General features: G+C 45.7%; 1 protein-coding gene across 6 annotated transcripts in view; it reads left to right on the top strand.

Annotated features, from left to right (window-relative positions):
• Nucleotides 1–15,377, top strand: part of AMOTL1 (angiomotin like 1) — a 201,545-nt gene that overhangs the window by 125,265 nt on the left and 60,903 nt on the right. For all 6 annotated transcript variants that reach the window (XM_040257897.1, XM_040257898.1, XM_040257899.1 and 3 more), the window contains one exon: nucleotides 10,026–10,317. In XM_040257897.1, the coding sequence (XP_040113831.1) occupies nucleotides 10,026–10,317 (292 nt within the window). The remainder of the gene's footprint in view (nucleotides 1–10,025; nucleotides 10,318–15,377) is intronic.

Raw genomic sequence — 15,377 nt, 5'->3', positions numbered from 1 at the left:
AGGACCATCCATATGCATCCTGCCTAGCCATAGTTTGGGTTTTAGTTTGCTCAAGAGTCTAGACTCAGTCTGAACACTTAAGAGTCCTGTGTCACACCACCAGAGGGGTCCAGGTGGGAAGGCTGTGGGTTTGGGGAAAGAAGGTTTGAGGGCTTTTAAGTCCTGGCTCTTCCACTTTGTAGCAAATTGCTTAAGTTCTCAGAGCCTCAGTTGCCTTATCTGTAATTTGTTGTAGCTGATATTTCCTAACAGTGACTGATTTTCTTCCTTACACCAATGAAACATAAAAAATCTAGTAATATAGATCCTATAACTCCCACTTCCCCACTCCCTAAAAAATGGTAAAGAAGGGAAATAGAAATTGCCTGCAGTTCCATTATCCAGGCAAAACCACTCTTAAATACTCTGCTCATTGTTGCTTTCACAATCAGAAAATACTCTAAATTGGAAACCTCTAGGGAAGAGGTATTTTTACTGAGGGAGAAGTCTTAAAATTTGAACCTTGCCATTTGTTATTTTCACCTCATTTTAAAATTATTTTCTCATGTTCACTTTCTCTGATTATTAAAATAACAGTGCTGATTTTTTACTTATCTCTATTTTCTAATTTTTCTATAAGTGAAAGTCTCTCAGTCATATCTGACTCTTTTGTGACCCCATGGACTATACAGTCCATGGAATTCTCCAGGCCAGAATACTGGAGTGGGTAGCCTTTCCCTGCTCCAGGGGATCTTCCCAACCCAGGGATCGAACCCAGGTCCCCCTCATTGCAGGCGGATTCTTTACCAGCTGAGCCACAAGCCCTTGTGGCTAATATATGTTTTTCTATGATGAACATATACATTAGTGCAGAACTTTTTGAATAGCTACCCATATTCATTGTAGAAATTACATAAAGAATAGAAAAATAGGAAGAGAGAAAACAAATCCATGAATTTGTCATCTGGAGATAGTCATTCTGTCCTTTTTCATAGTTCCTTCTGGTCATTTTTCTGTAATGTTTTACTCAAGCAAAGTCCTAATATGTATCATGTCTTGAGAATTTTAAAAAATCTTTGCTTTGAAGCTCAGTAAACATTCATTGAACTGATTGTTAATATGGATAAATTGAAAAAAGTTGTTTTGATTGTAGTTGTCTATTAATAACTTTGCTTTGGGAAATTTATTTAGCTGTTTGCATTTTCTCTTTTGAATTACTTGGTCACACATCCTTCGTCTGTTTATCCATTGATGTCTCTTTTCCTGTTATGTTTTAGACAACTTTTGGCAATCACACAAGCCATATTAAATGTTAGCACAATGGCCTAATTGTAGATAAACATGTTGTTGTTGTTGTTTAGTCACTAAGTCATGTCTGACTCTTTTGTGACCCATGGCCTGTAGCCTGCCAGGCTCTTCTGTCAATGGGATTTTCCAGGCAAGAATACTGGAGTGGGCTGCCAGTTCCTTCTCCAGGGGGTCTTCTCGTCCCAGGGACAGAACCTGCATCTCATGTATTAGCAGGCGGACCCTTTACCCCTGAGCCACCTGGGAAGCCCCCAAAACATATAGTATTCTGAATATAGGTTGCTGATCACCATTGATGCTTGCAGATCTGGGGTTAGTAGAGTGGGGACTACTGGTCTGTTTGAGTGAATTGCTGTTGCTCACTGAATTCTGGAATTGTTTCCAAAATGAAGCCTTTTGATGTACGTGTAGTGTGGACCAAAGCAGTGCTGAACAATGGAAATATACTGTTGAGGAGGGAGAGGGGAGGGATAAATTGGAAGACTGGAATTGACGTATAGATTGCCACTATGTATAAAATAGATGACTAGTAAGGACCTGCTGTATAGCACAGGGAACTCTACTCAATACTCTGTAATGACCTATGTGGGAAAAGAATCTAAAAAAGAGTGGAGATAGATTTGTATGTGTGTGTATATATATATATACACACACTCTTTTTTAGATGTGTGTTTGTGTGCCTGTGTGTGTAACTGATTTACTTTGCTGTACAGCAGAAACATGACATTGTAAATCAGCTATACTCTAATAATAAGAATTTAAAAATTTAAAATGCTAAATTAAAAAAATAAAGACATTGACATCCTTTAAAAAAAGAAATATAATGTGGGTCAGATATCTAATTAAAATTTTTCTCACAGCCACATTTTTATAAAGTTAAAAGAAACAGGTGAAATTAATTTAAAAACATGTTTTAGTTAACCCGTTTTAAAAAATTGAATATAATTAATTTACAGTGTTGTTTGTATTAGTTTCTGCTATAAAGCAAAGTGATTCATTTATACATTTTACTTACTACATTAAATTCTTTTTCTGCTATTGAATATTGTTCCCTTTGCTGTACCTTTAAGACTTTGTTATCTGTTTTATGTATAGCAGTTTGTTATCTGCTAATTCCAAACTCCTAATTTATCCAACCACCCCCACCATGGCCCCCACCCCCGCCAAGCCTTCCCCTCTTTGGTAACCATAAGTTTGTTTTCTGTGTCTGTGAGTTTCTGTTTTGTCAGTCAGGTCATTTGTTTCATTTTTTTAAGATTCCAGATACAGGTGATATCATATATTTGTGTTTGACTTCTCTTAGTATGAGAATCTCTGGGTCCATCGTAGAGATTGCTGCCAATGGCATTTCTTTCTTTTTATGGCTGAGTAATATTCAACTATGTACACCTATCCCATCTTCTTTATCCATCATCTGTGGGTGGACACTTAGGTTGCTTCCATGTCTTGGCTATTGTAAGTAGTGCTGCTGTGAACATTGAAGTGTGTGTTTCTTTTCAAATTGGTTTTTGTGTTTGGTGGATATATGCTCAAGAGCAGGATTGTTGGATCATACAGTAACTGTAGTTTTAGTTTTTTTAAGGAACTTCCATACCGTTAGTTAATCCATTTTAAAACGTACATTTAGATGCATGTTTTATTTAACCCATTATATCTAAAGTATTATCATTTCAACAGGTTAGCAACATAAAAAACTATTGCTGAGATATTTTACCTTTTTTGTACTGTCTTAAAATTTTGATGTGCCTTTTATATTTTGTGCACATTTCAGCTCAGATGAGACATATTTCAGGTATTCAGTAGCCACATGTGATTTGTGGCTAGTGTTTTGGACAGTACGGGTCTAGAAGAAAGTGAGGATCTGTGTTCAAGAGAGTGTCCCGACATGCGTGTGCATCACCTTGACATTATACTCTTGTTCTGCATTGCATTGCAAGAAATCTCTTCAGAAATAGAAGCATCTATGGTGCCAGCATTTGCTTTGTTTCCAGGTTGAAGCTTTAGTGTTAGGGACTGGGATTCTCCACACAGAGTGTAAGAGGAAGGGACACCCAAGGGTGCATTATCCTTTGCTTTTCTCCTGACACCCATTAGCAGTGTAATAAGAATAACAGAGGCTAGCTAGCAGTTATTAAGTATTTTCCCAATGATAGACACTGTGTGCAGTGCTTTATATACATGGTCTCATTTAATTCTCATAACAACTCTGTGACGTAGATAACTACCGTTATCACCATTTAAAGGTGAAGAAGAAGTTAAAAACTTGTCCGTGGTTACGTGGCTAGAAAGAAACAGAGAAAAGAGTCCCATATTAAGGAATACTGCAGTCTTGTCCCAGCATGAGGCGATAGCCCTGGTATGATAGAGGTATGTGAGTTCCAACCCCCAGTTCATAGCCCATTGTTTTGCTTTGTAAAGACTGAGATCTCTGGTTTATTAATCCTCTGAGCTTTAGTTTGCATACTTTAAAAACAGAATAATAATGTATGTTGTGAGAGCAGGGAATGTCCAAGCTTGTGAGAATGAAATGACAGCGGAGGTAAAGTGCTATTCATGGCACATTTAGTACATTACACATTTAGGTGTAATGTAAATACAAATGTTTACACAAGCTTATTTATGGGAACTTCCCTGGTAGTTCAATGGTTAAGACTCTGTGCTTCCAATGCAGGGGTCATGGGTTTGATCCCTGGTTGGGGATCCCACATGCTGTGAGGCATGGCCCCCCAAAAAATTTTTTTAAGAGAATATATAAACAAGCTTATTTATGAAGGCTTGTTGTATGCAGAGAGAAGCGAAGGGAGTGTTGAGTAGTAGCTGTCACCAATGACCTTGCTTCCCTAATCCAAATTACATTATCACTTCAGTCTTGAGCTGCATTTTGTGTATGAGAAAGGAAGCAACATGGAGCTGTGTTATTAAATTAGCAGTGTCATGACTGGAGATTCTAACTGTATTATCCAAATCAAATATAAATACCAGAGGTCTCTTCCTCAATAAAACAGTGTTGAAGTTCATAAAGCATATATGACCTCCTAACTGGCTGTTGGGCTCTGGGGCCAAATCAACTGACAAAAATTTACTGGGTACCAATTTAGTGTAAGTCATAATTTTCTACCCTCAGAAAACATGCATGCTACTAATTAGGAAGAATAATAATGAATGAAAAATTAAATTATATTTAAATAAAAATTCAAGAGAATAAAACCATGACATAGGCCAGTGGTGGTAGGTTGTCAGGACTGTGAGTTGGGCAGGGCTGTGAGTCGGGCAGGGCTGTAAATTAGGAAGCAAGAAATGAGTGCAGATTCTGGGTCAGGCTATGTGTCACGGTCCCAAGTCATTAATGATGGAAGATCAGCCCATATATATTCCCTGTATGACCCTATTTTGAATCGTAGATGTGGCTCTTTGTTTTTTTTTTATTAAATTTTTGTTGATGTGAATTATTTTTAAAGTCTTTATTGAATTACTTACAGTATTGCTTCTGGTTTATGTTTTGATTTTTTTTTTGGTCATGAGGCATGTGGAATCTTAGTTCCCTGACCAGGGCTCAAACACGCACCCTCTGCACTGGAAGGTGAAGTCTTAACCACTGGACCACCAGAGAAATCCCAGATGTGGCTCTTTAAATGTTCCTGGATTCTTGTTTCTAATACCTCACTGTGGACTTGGGGCGAAGAGGCTTTTCAGCCCTGCTCAGATATATTTAATAGTCAGTTCGATGGCAGGCAGGAAAAGATCCCTTTCTTCAGTGTTCCAAGATTTCTCCAATTCCGTGAGACTGGAGCAGAACCTGGTGGTGGTCCTGGGTTGGTGTGTGTGAGGATAAAGCGAGGTGATGAGTTGTGCTTCCTGGCAGATGGTGTAGACCCTTAATAGAGTTAGTTGAATGCTTCTGTAGAAGAGATATTAACCTGCGAAAGACAATAGCATTGAAGGTAAGTAACAGTCCAAGAGAACAACACAGGGGCAGGTTTTAGCCTTCATGCTTCCCCTGAGGCGGCTTGAACCTACAGAAAGCTCTGATGCTTTCACCAGGGTGTGAGTCAGGGGCGTGGCAGTCACTCAGACTGAGCCGCGGGACCTGGCCGCAGAGGTCACGGGGCGCCTGTCTGTCCTCCCTGTGTTCCCCCGCACCGTTCAGGGAATGAGTGAGCTGCAAGCTCTGGAATCCCAAAGCCTGTGCTTGCATCTTCTTTATGTTTCTGTTATCTCTACTCTATTTTGTTTGGGAGAAGGAAATGGCAACCCACTCCAGTATTCTTGCCTGGAGAATTCCATGGACAGAAGAGCTTGGCGGGCTCCAGGCCATGGGGTCGCAAAGGGTCAGACACGACCAAAGCGACTTAGCACAGACCTTCTTGTGCCTTGTTTTCTCACCTAAATACAGAGACTTGATAGTGATGCCTATTTTATAAGGCAGTTATGAAGGTCAAGGTGAGCTGATGTGTGTAGCAGTGCATACTACAGTGGCTGGAGTCAAAAGTGCTCAATAAATGTTAGCCATAACAGAAGAAAATTATTGGACTTCTCATGGAAGCCACACTCAGGGCTAGGCTCTGGGTTGTTGTCGTTCAGTCACTGAGTCGTGTCTGACTCTTTACTGCAGCATGTCAGACTCCTGTGTCCTCCACTGTCTCCTGGACTTTGCTGAAGTTCACATTCATTGAGTCGGTGATGGCATCCAACCATCCCATCCTCTGTCCCCAACCATCCCATCCTCTGTCACCCGCTTCTCATTTTGCCCTCAATCTTTCCCAGCATCAGGGTCTTTTCCAGTGAGTCAGTGCTTCAGCTTCAGCATCAGTCCTTCCGGTGAATATTCAAGGTTGATTTCCTTTAAGATTGACTGGTTTGATTTCCTTGCAGTCCAAGGGACTCTCAAGAGTCTTCAGCAGCACCACAATTCAAAAGCATCAATTCTTCAGTGCTCAGCCTTCTATGGGATACAGATGATACTAATTATAATTATAGTGGTAATAGCTAACATTTGTCCAGTGCTTAATTTGTGCCCAGCTTTATACATATTAACTCCTTAAGTCCTTTAACTTAAGCCAAGTGGTGGTATAGTCCCAGGATACCGAGACAGATGTAAAGTAACAGCTCTCTGCCTTCACATTCTAATAGAGGAAGTAAGTGAAAGTGTTAGTCGATCAGTTGTGTCCTACTTTTTGCTACCCTATGGACTGTAGCCCACCAGGCTCCTCTGTCCATGGGAATTCTCCAGGCAAGAATACTGGAATGGGTTGCCATTCCCTTCTCCAGGGGATCTTCCCAACCCAAGGATGAAACCCAGGTCTCCCACAATGCAGGGAGATTCTTTACCATCTGAGCCACCAGGGTAACCCCAACAGAGGAAGTAAACTATAGTCAAATAGACAGTTGTAGCATAGAATTCTGGGCTTACCTTTACTAGCTCAGCTGGTAAAGAATCTCCCTGCAATGCGTAAGACTCCGGTTCAGTTCCTGGGTCAGGAGGATCCTCTGGAGTAGAGCGTGGCAACCCACTCCAGTATTCTTGCCTGGGGAATTCCCATGGACAGAGGAATCTGGCAGGCTAAGTCCATTGGGTTGCAAAGAGTCGGACACCACTGAGCGACTAAGCACAGCACAACATAGAATTCTATACAAGGTAGTTTCTCAATAAATATTGGTTCCCATCTCCTCTTTTTCTTTTTTCTCTGTGTTCCCATTGCGAAGAAGTCTTTATCCTAAGGATGGCCGATCAGTAGCATTATCTTTGGAAGCGGAGGATATCTTCGGTGTGTGACATTTTCCTGTGATCGCCCCACCCACACACACACCGTTCTTTTCCCTTCATTTACTCTCAACCAGATCTGCCTTGTATGGACCTTTGAGCCCACCCGCCCCAGTGGCTGAGGAGCAGAGCCAAGGAACAGTGGTTTGCTCTCCTGGCTACATACATCGTCCGTTGTAATACCATGCTTCTTGAATGTGTATTCTTGAATGTGTAACTGGGTTATTTTTTGAAGCCAGTGTTCTCTACTTATCATAAAAGACTTCCTATTTTGAAAAACCCATTCTTTCTGTCCCTGAACTTGGCAAGAACCTTTTTCTTGCATTGCCACTCAGGTGGCTAGTCACCATCATGGATGACTTAGGCTGGCATTATGAAAACTTCCTTTTTGTTATATAAGGGAAGATGACCGAGAACATAGGCCCATCCTTGACTGTGAGTTCCAAATGCCAGAGCCCAATAAATATCAAAAGGTAGAAGCCCCACCCTGAAGCCCATGCCTGAAGGGTCAGAGGGCAAGTCCTGTTGGGGCCCTGATGCTTCATCTGTGCCCACCCCAGTTCCAAGGAGACATGCCATGCTTGTTGTTTGTGTTGGATGAAGTGGGAAGGGAGAACTTGGAGATGTCTGCCTTTGGACTGAGGCAGTGTAATTTGTTATATTTTGTCTCTTGTCAAGGTAACCTCTTTGCATGAAAAATACACTGTAGAATTTAGCCAGGCTGCAGGAATGCACTTACTCACAAAGGACCTGGGGTGTTTTGGGTCCACAACTGATAGGAATCCCTGTGATGGGGGTGAAAGTTGGGCATTGTGAGAGGCAGCCAAGGGCATTTCACTCTCACTATGGAGTTGGACCTCGTACACACAGACATCCTCATGCACACGAGACAATACATTCATGTATACTTCAGTGTAGAAGAGGCACAAATTCATCAAACTGCAGAAACGCTTTATTTCTAATGAGAAGGTCAGATAGTAATCATAGGTGTGGAAAGGGAGGGAAGGGGGCGGGTTTACACCTCCCCACCCCGAGCACTCCTTTCTGAAATCTGAGGCCCTTAAGGAGTAAAGAACCACCTTAAGCTCCATGGTTCCCTAGTTTGACTCAGGGAGCTTAGACCCCAGCTATTTTAACATGAAATGGATGGGCTCCTAGATCAAAACCATAAGGAGATCTAGTTGGAAACTGGCTTGGGAGCCCGGTGGAGCACTCTGATGTTGGTTACCAGAATAGAGCAAGTGGATAGTCACTCTGGTGGGATCCCTGGGTTTCTTCTGAGGTTATCTTTAGGGGCGTTTGCATCTCCATATAGGGAGGGCTAAGGTGACACCCTTTCTCCTGGAGTTTGACGTTTAGCTGCAGAAGTCAGCATTCAGAGGATGCTTAATGCTGTAAGATACACTTGCACAGTGAGATATGGAGGCTGACACAGTCCAAAACACTGCAGCAAATATACTTAAAAGGAAATATATTCATGTCAATGTATGGCAAAACCAATACAGAATTGTAAAGTAAAATAAAAAATAAATTTAAAAAAAAAAAAGGAAATATAAGGTCAGATGATCTCTGAGGATAAAGGGAGGTAGTTCTGAGAGATTTGGCCCTGGAGGATCAAAAGGAATGGAGGTAACACATGAAACTGTTACGGACTAGAAGGTGCTCAACACTTTGATATAAAGAAGTCAGTGATTTGGGGGTTGCTGATAATTCTTAGCACCCCAGTTCCCAGACTGAGACCTAAAGGTTGAAAGGGTAAACAGGAACACCAGTTTTCCCAAGTCTGCAGAGGAGAGATAGCCATGGTTGCAGAACTAGATGCCAAGACTGTGTTTGCTGTTTATATTATAGAGTTGTTGTTAGGAGCTCTTGGTGTAGGCTGGAAGAAAATACAGTGATTCTTAGGAAACCGATTAACAGAATCAGGAGGCGGGGATCCTTCGGAAGGGGGGGATTGGAGATGAAAATTCATGGGTTCAGATAAAGAAGCTAGTACCAGAATTTGAACCATCAAGGAACATCTGTGTTTTTCTTAACCTGGCTGTTGTTGTTCAGTCACTAGGTCATATCTGTCTCTTTGTGACCCCATGGATGGCAGCTCACTCCTGTGTCCTGCGCTGTCTCCTGGAGTTTGCTCTAATTTATGTCCATGGAGTTGGTGATGCTATCTGACCATCTCATCTTCTGTCACCCCCTTCTCCTTTTGCCTTTAGTCTTTCCCAGGTTTCCTCACTGGGCACCTTTGGTCCATCCTTGCCAACATACATCCTACCCATAGGCATGAAGACAGCTCCTCCCCTGCCCCCTCCACACTCCAAGGGAAGGTCTGGCTTTGGCTCCCAGAGGCCCATGCCCACCCCTCTGGCCTCATCTTGCTGTTCCTGCCAACTGGGCTCTGTGTCCACTTGCTTTCTTCCACTTGATCTGCTCCTCTCCGTCCTGCCTTAGGTCCCGTTCACCCCTGATCCTGGAAAACTTCCCCCGTTTCTCCACCCCCTGCCCCCAGCCACTCTTTACCCTACGTCTGTCAACAGACTTCAGCTCAGGTGTCCGCGTCTCAGAGACCATTTCCCTGACCCCTCTGTATGAACTGGCCACTCAGTGATTCTCTATCCCTGTCCCTCGGGTTGATTCTTGGAGAGGTGTCATTGCTTTTCAATACCCAGCTTTGCGTGTTCCTCATTTGGTGGTGTGCCCATCTCTCTCTCTCCAAGAACATAAACTTCATGAGAGCAGGGAGGGACCTTGTCTGTCTAGTTCACCTTTTCCCGATGACCAGAGCAGTGCAGATTCAGAGGGAGAGCACTGAATATCTGTGGGATGGGGGGTTGAAGCTGCATCTCTCAGCCCAGCCTGGACCCTGCAGTTGATGCTGACCCCTGGCATCACTGTCCACAGAGCCTGTGCTGTGGGCTTTCCTCCCACCCCCGCCCCAGCCCGTGGCCCTGGCCCTGACTCCTGGTCTGTTCCCTTGCAGCCGCCCATGCCAGCTTCCTTTCCCGTCCACGGCGCAGCAGCACAGCCCGGTGTCCTCGCAGAACTCCTCGGTCAGCGGGCCGCTGCACTCCGTGCCCCTGCCGCTCGCTCCTCCCATGGCCCTGGGGCCCGCGCCGCCCCCGCCCGCCGCCTCGCCCAGCCAGCAGCTTGGCCCTGATGCGTTTGCGATCGTGGAGCGAGCCCAGCAGATGGTGGAGATCCTCACGGAGGAGAACCGAGTGCTGCACCAGGAGCTTCAGGGTTACTATGACAACGCCGACAAGCTCCACAAGGTAGGGGGCTCCCCCGGGGACGGGGCGGGGGAACGTTCTTAGTCCTCCAGGTAGACGGATCAAATCCCTTAGCGGGACCTAAGGCAGGAGTGAGAGGAGCAGATCAAGTAGGAGAAAGCAAGTGGACACAGAGCCCAGTCGGCAGGAACAGCACGAGATGAGGCCAGAGGGAAGGGTCTCCGAAAGGCACATAGATCCTTACGTCTCAAGGGGGTTGATTCACTGACTCACTGGCCCGCGTTTCATTCAACACCTTTTTATGCCAGGCACCACGTAAGGCTTTAGGAAGACAAAAATAAATATGCCAGGGTGCCTCCCTTGGAGGAGCTTATCTTCCAAAAGAGGGAGAGTCACTCTTTCAAGTTTGATGGAGAAATCAAAAGCTTTCCCGACAAAGCAAAAGTTAAGAGAATTCAGCACCACACCAAAGCAGCTTTATAGCCAGTGCCAAAGGAATTTCTCTAGGCAGGAAACAAGAGAAGAAAAAGACCTAACTAAAGAAAATAAACCCCAAACAATTAAGAAAACGGTAATAGGATAATACATATCGATAATTGCCTTAAACATAAATGGATTAAATGCACCAACCAAAAGATTTAGGCTGGCTGAGCAGATGAAAATCTGTGCATATCTGTACTTCCGCTTACCTCATCACTCTGCCTGATGGCCTCCTGCCAGATGGTAATTATTTTATATTGTTAGGTTACTCGTGTTTCCATTATGGCTTGCAGTTGTGATTATCTTGTATTTTTTGTCTGGCTATTGATTTTGAAAACTGATATACATCTTTTACTATTGTGATTATGTAAAAAAAAGCAGGGGTGTGGGGGGAGTCACCCAAGCTAAACCTGCAGTAGAATGTCAAGGGGTACAGGAGAGACAGGAGAGGTGCCCCTGGACAGGGACTCGGCAGCCAAGCAGCATCTCCCCAGATGGACAGTGTGGGAGAGGGGACACGGAGAGGAATATAGAGCAGCAAGCTGAGAGAGACCGGTTCTTCCTTTACATCTAGGATCTCACACAGGAACCTGGTGATTGCCATGCTGGTTTCATTAGCCGGTCTCTGCAAAAAAAAGCCGTGATGCCTCAGCACCGAGGGCAGAGTGCGAGTTCCGGCATGCTCTCCTTCTGTTTGTGAGTCAGCAGGTGGGGAGATGCTGCAGAATTCTAGCCCGTGTCTTTGTCATGGGATCATTAGGACGCACGGCAGCCTTCATTCTTAGGGCTTTATGCCGAGACCCAAAGTCAACAGGGAAACATAAAGAGAGTGAACAGTTACAGGCAGTGATTTCACCATGACCCACATGCCAGCACCTGAAAAGCTGCAGGTAGAAAGGCCCTGCAGGTGAGGGACAAAAGTCATAGGATGGTTTCAGGCAGCAGAGCCACAGGGCACCAGATTTTCCTTTCTGGGGACAAAGCGGCATGTGTGGTTGGGGCCATCTCATAAGAGTCTAGGGGTCTTCTCTGTCCTGGGCAGGTGGGGGATTTTGTAAAGAGAAAAGGTGGGACTGTAAACCCCCTGAGCACAGCAGCCTTGCCCTTTGGTTCCTCAGGCCAGGGCTTGCTCCTGGCTGGACCACAGTGGTCACTGCGTCCGTATGACCAGGCTGCTCAGTGTTGACCTCTCCATAAAGCCTGGCCTTTCTGCTGGTCCGGGTGTCAGAGCCGTCAGCCCCTCTGATTCCCCCGAGGGCTGGGTGCTGTGGGTGGGATGATGCAGCCGTTCACAGACGGGACCTGTCCCAGCGCGTTTGTGTGGAGCTTCCGCGGTGAGGGTCTGGAGCTCCCCGAAGTCAAGGCCAGGCTTGGCTCCGAGAGGCCTGACCGCCTTTCCTGGAGGCGGCAGACAAGGGGCGGGGACCGGTGGGCTGCCCAAAGGTGGTGGCCTCCGCCCTGGGCCGGTCACGCGTTTGCGCGTGTGCGGGCTCCTGGCCGTGCCTGCAAGTCACGTTCAGGCCTCGGCTTGCCTCTCACGCCTCCCGAGGCAGCTTCTCTCCTGGTCCAGGCTGAAAATTGGGACGGGCCACCTCAGCACTTCCTGGGAAGTCTGTCGCTTTTTTTTTTCTCTCTCTCTCTGAGGGAGCCCAGTGGCAGATGTGTCCAGGAGCCGTGCAGACTCCTGAGGGCCGAGTGTCATTCTCCCTGCTTTTCCATAAGTATTTTTGAACAGTTACAGGGAAGATGCAGAAACTGGGAGTTCTTATTATTCTTCATTGACTTTTTAAAAATTCAGACGTATCTTTATTGGCCTGTAACACACATCTCTTTCTTGATGTCAATGACCATTTCTGTTTTTGAAAACCAAAATCAGCCTCGCAGGGACTCAATTTCCCTGCACGGGTATGATCCTTAAGTTTCACGACCAAAAGCATTTTGGTAACTTCTGGAAAGGGGGAAAAATCGAAGGCTGTACCCCTTCTGAAATCCCAAACTCCTTCAGTCCCTTGAATGTTGTGAATGGGTCTGTAAATATTACATTTCATTAATCACTAATTAGTTGTGTATCTAATTGAAATTGTCAGTTTGAAAACTCAAATTTTGATGGATACGAGCCATATTCAGCACTAGTTCCGTAGCTCTCCTCGGCAACTGGCACCGAGACACAAGAGCGACCTGAAATCGTGACTGGGTGGTTCAAGGCCTGTGTTCCCGTCCAGGCCCCACTGCTCCGTGTATCTCTGTAGCTGTGTCTCTTATTTGAGCCCCAGATCTGGGGGATGAAGACCCCCACTTTGGGTGGTGCCACATCGTAGGATGTGGCCGCCCTGTGTTGGCAGGAACGTCCATTCTGGAATCCTTCACAGCCTTGGGAGTGCTCAGAGATTCATCTCCAGGGCAGAACCAAAAATAGATAAATTTTTAATTGCAGGGCTTTAGCCTATGTGCGGCACGCCAGGAACACAGCAGGAAACAATGACTGAGCTCAGAGGCTGCCAAAGAACCACCTGGAAATGAAGACCCTGTTTCCAGAGAGGGGCAGGGTGGTGATTACCCCTGTTAGTGTTGGAATGAGGACCGCGGACCCCCAAAGAGAGTGGCGGTTTTTCATCACTTCCTTTCGGCCACTCATTTTGCTTCTTTTTCCTCCCAGTTTCCCTGAAGCATAATTCATGCATGGAATTTCCAACAGAACCAGACTGTGGGCTGCTGAGCAGGTTGGCCTCAGAAGCCACCAGGGTGTAGGTGGATGTTTGAAGAGCCACATGTCGATGGTTCCTCTGGGCTTGCTTTAGCAAAGACCGTCTTCTTTTGTCAGTAAAGCAGCAGTGGCTGTGGTTGGGCAGTCTGAGGCATGGACGGCAGGCCTGTCTTCAACTCTATAGGTCCCTGAGTTGTGCATGTGAAGATGTCTGGGAACAAGCCAGTCTCTAAACTGGGAAGGGCTGAGACTTTCTCACAGCCCCTCTCTGCCCCTTTGCTTCATGGCAGCAGCCCCTGCTGAAACTGTAAGCTTTCCACTCTGCTTGGAGTTCCGTTTCTGGGCCAGAGATTGCTTCTCGGAGATTCCCGGATCTCCTGCAGCCTGCCCTAAGAGCTTCCTGACGTCTTTACTGGGAGCTGTGGAGGCAAACTCTCTTCATATGTTCCTGCTCAGACTTGGGACTGGCCCAGATGGTCTGTATATCAAGACCAACCTGTCCAACTCCTTTCACCTCTGACACACATCGTGTGTGTGTGCTAGGTCGTTTCTGTCGTGTCCAACTCTGTACAACCCTCTGGACTGTAGCTTCCCAGGCTCCTCTGTCCATCAGATTCTCTAAGCAAGGATACTAGATGGGTTGCCATGCCCTTCTCCAGGTTATCTTTCCAATCTAGGGATAGAACCCCTGTCTTTTATGTCTCCTGTATCGGCAGGCGGATTCTTTATCACTAGCACCACCTAGGAAGTGACATTAAGAGGGCCTTAAGATATTTTGACCCGAGGCGCTAAAGAAGAGGGTGTGGTCATCCTTCTGAAGGAGTGTGCAGCCAGAAACCACAGAGCTTTAGACTTAAAATTCTTAAAGTGATTTTAGTCCAATTTCCCACTCCTTAGAAATCTCATGTCTCTGAAAGGAGGTCATTCATTTTTTCACTTGAATGCCTCCAGAACAGAGATGCTCACTACTGGGTAGACTTCTGGAAGAGATTGTTAGGAAATTCTGCCTGAGGTTGAATCACAATTTCATCTTGCTAACTTCCTACATACAGTTGTAGTTCTGTAAGAGATTTAAAGGTTAATTATGCAGTCGGTACTTTTGTCATGAGGCAGGGCACAAGTCTAGGGCTATGGGGCTGTTTCTGCTCTCAAGGAGCTGACAGTCAAATCAGAGACACAGAATGCATCAGAATTCCAGTCAGCTGAATATAACATAGGAGAGTATATGAAATCAGGTGGTGGGAAGTTCCTATGGGTGGCCTAGTTGAAGAAGGCTCCACCGCTGCCCTGTCTTACTGGAGATTGTCCCTGAAGCATTGCCCGTCTGTCTAAAAGCAAAGGGTACCTTTTACAGATGAAATCAGCATAGAAGTGGTGGTATGTTTTGGAGCCATCTCTTTTGAAAACAAAATTAAAAGGAAGGAACATAATTTTGCGGTAGGACTATGAGCAGGATTCAGGACAGGCTGTTCTTTCTGCTGCCACATGACCAATAATTCATGATATCTTTGGAAGAGATAGAAAGGCCTCGTTGAAATCAGGGGACTGTGGAGGAACCCACTCTGGTATTAGGAGGCCTTTGGGAACATCCATGCCGAATGGAGCCTCGGTATTTGGCCCTGCCCCGGCTGGAGGCCACCGAGCAGGAGGCCGGCCGCCCTGCAGCCTCGTCACCCACCTCTTCTCTGATGTGTCTTGGCTCCGTTGCAACCCCGCAGTGACCACACTCTCTCTCCTTTAGTTTCTGGCTTCCTGGCTGCTGAGGCGGCCCTGTGTTGGTCTCTCTCCCGGGTCCTCCTGTCTCACCTTCTCCTGTAGTGTCAGTGCTCCATCCTCGGCCCTGGAAGCATCTAGTGACCTCCCTAAGCGGTCTCCACTTCGTGGCCTCCACTTCGTGGCCTCCACTTCGTGGCCTCCA

Source organism: Oryx dammah, unplaced genomic scaffold (assembly GCF_014754425.2).
Source record: "Oryx dammah isolate SB20612 unplaced genomic scaffold, SCBI_Odam_1.1 HiC_scaffold_17, whole genome shotgun sequence".
Classification (NCBI taxonomy): domain Eukaryota; kingdom Metazoa; phylum Chordata; class Mammalia; order Artiodactyla; family Bovidae; genus Oryx; species Oryx dammah.
Note: the sequence above shows the minus strand (reverse complement) of the source record. Positions and strands in the feature narration are given on the sequence as shown.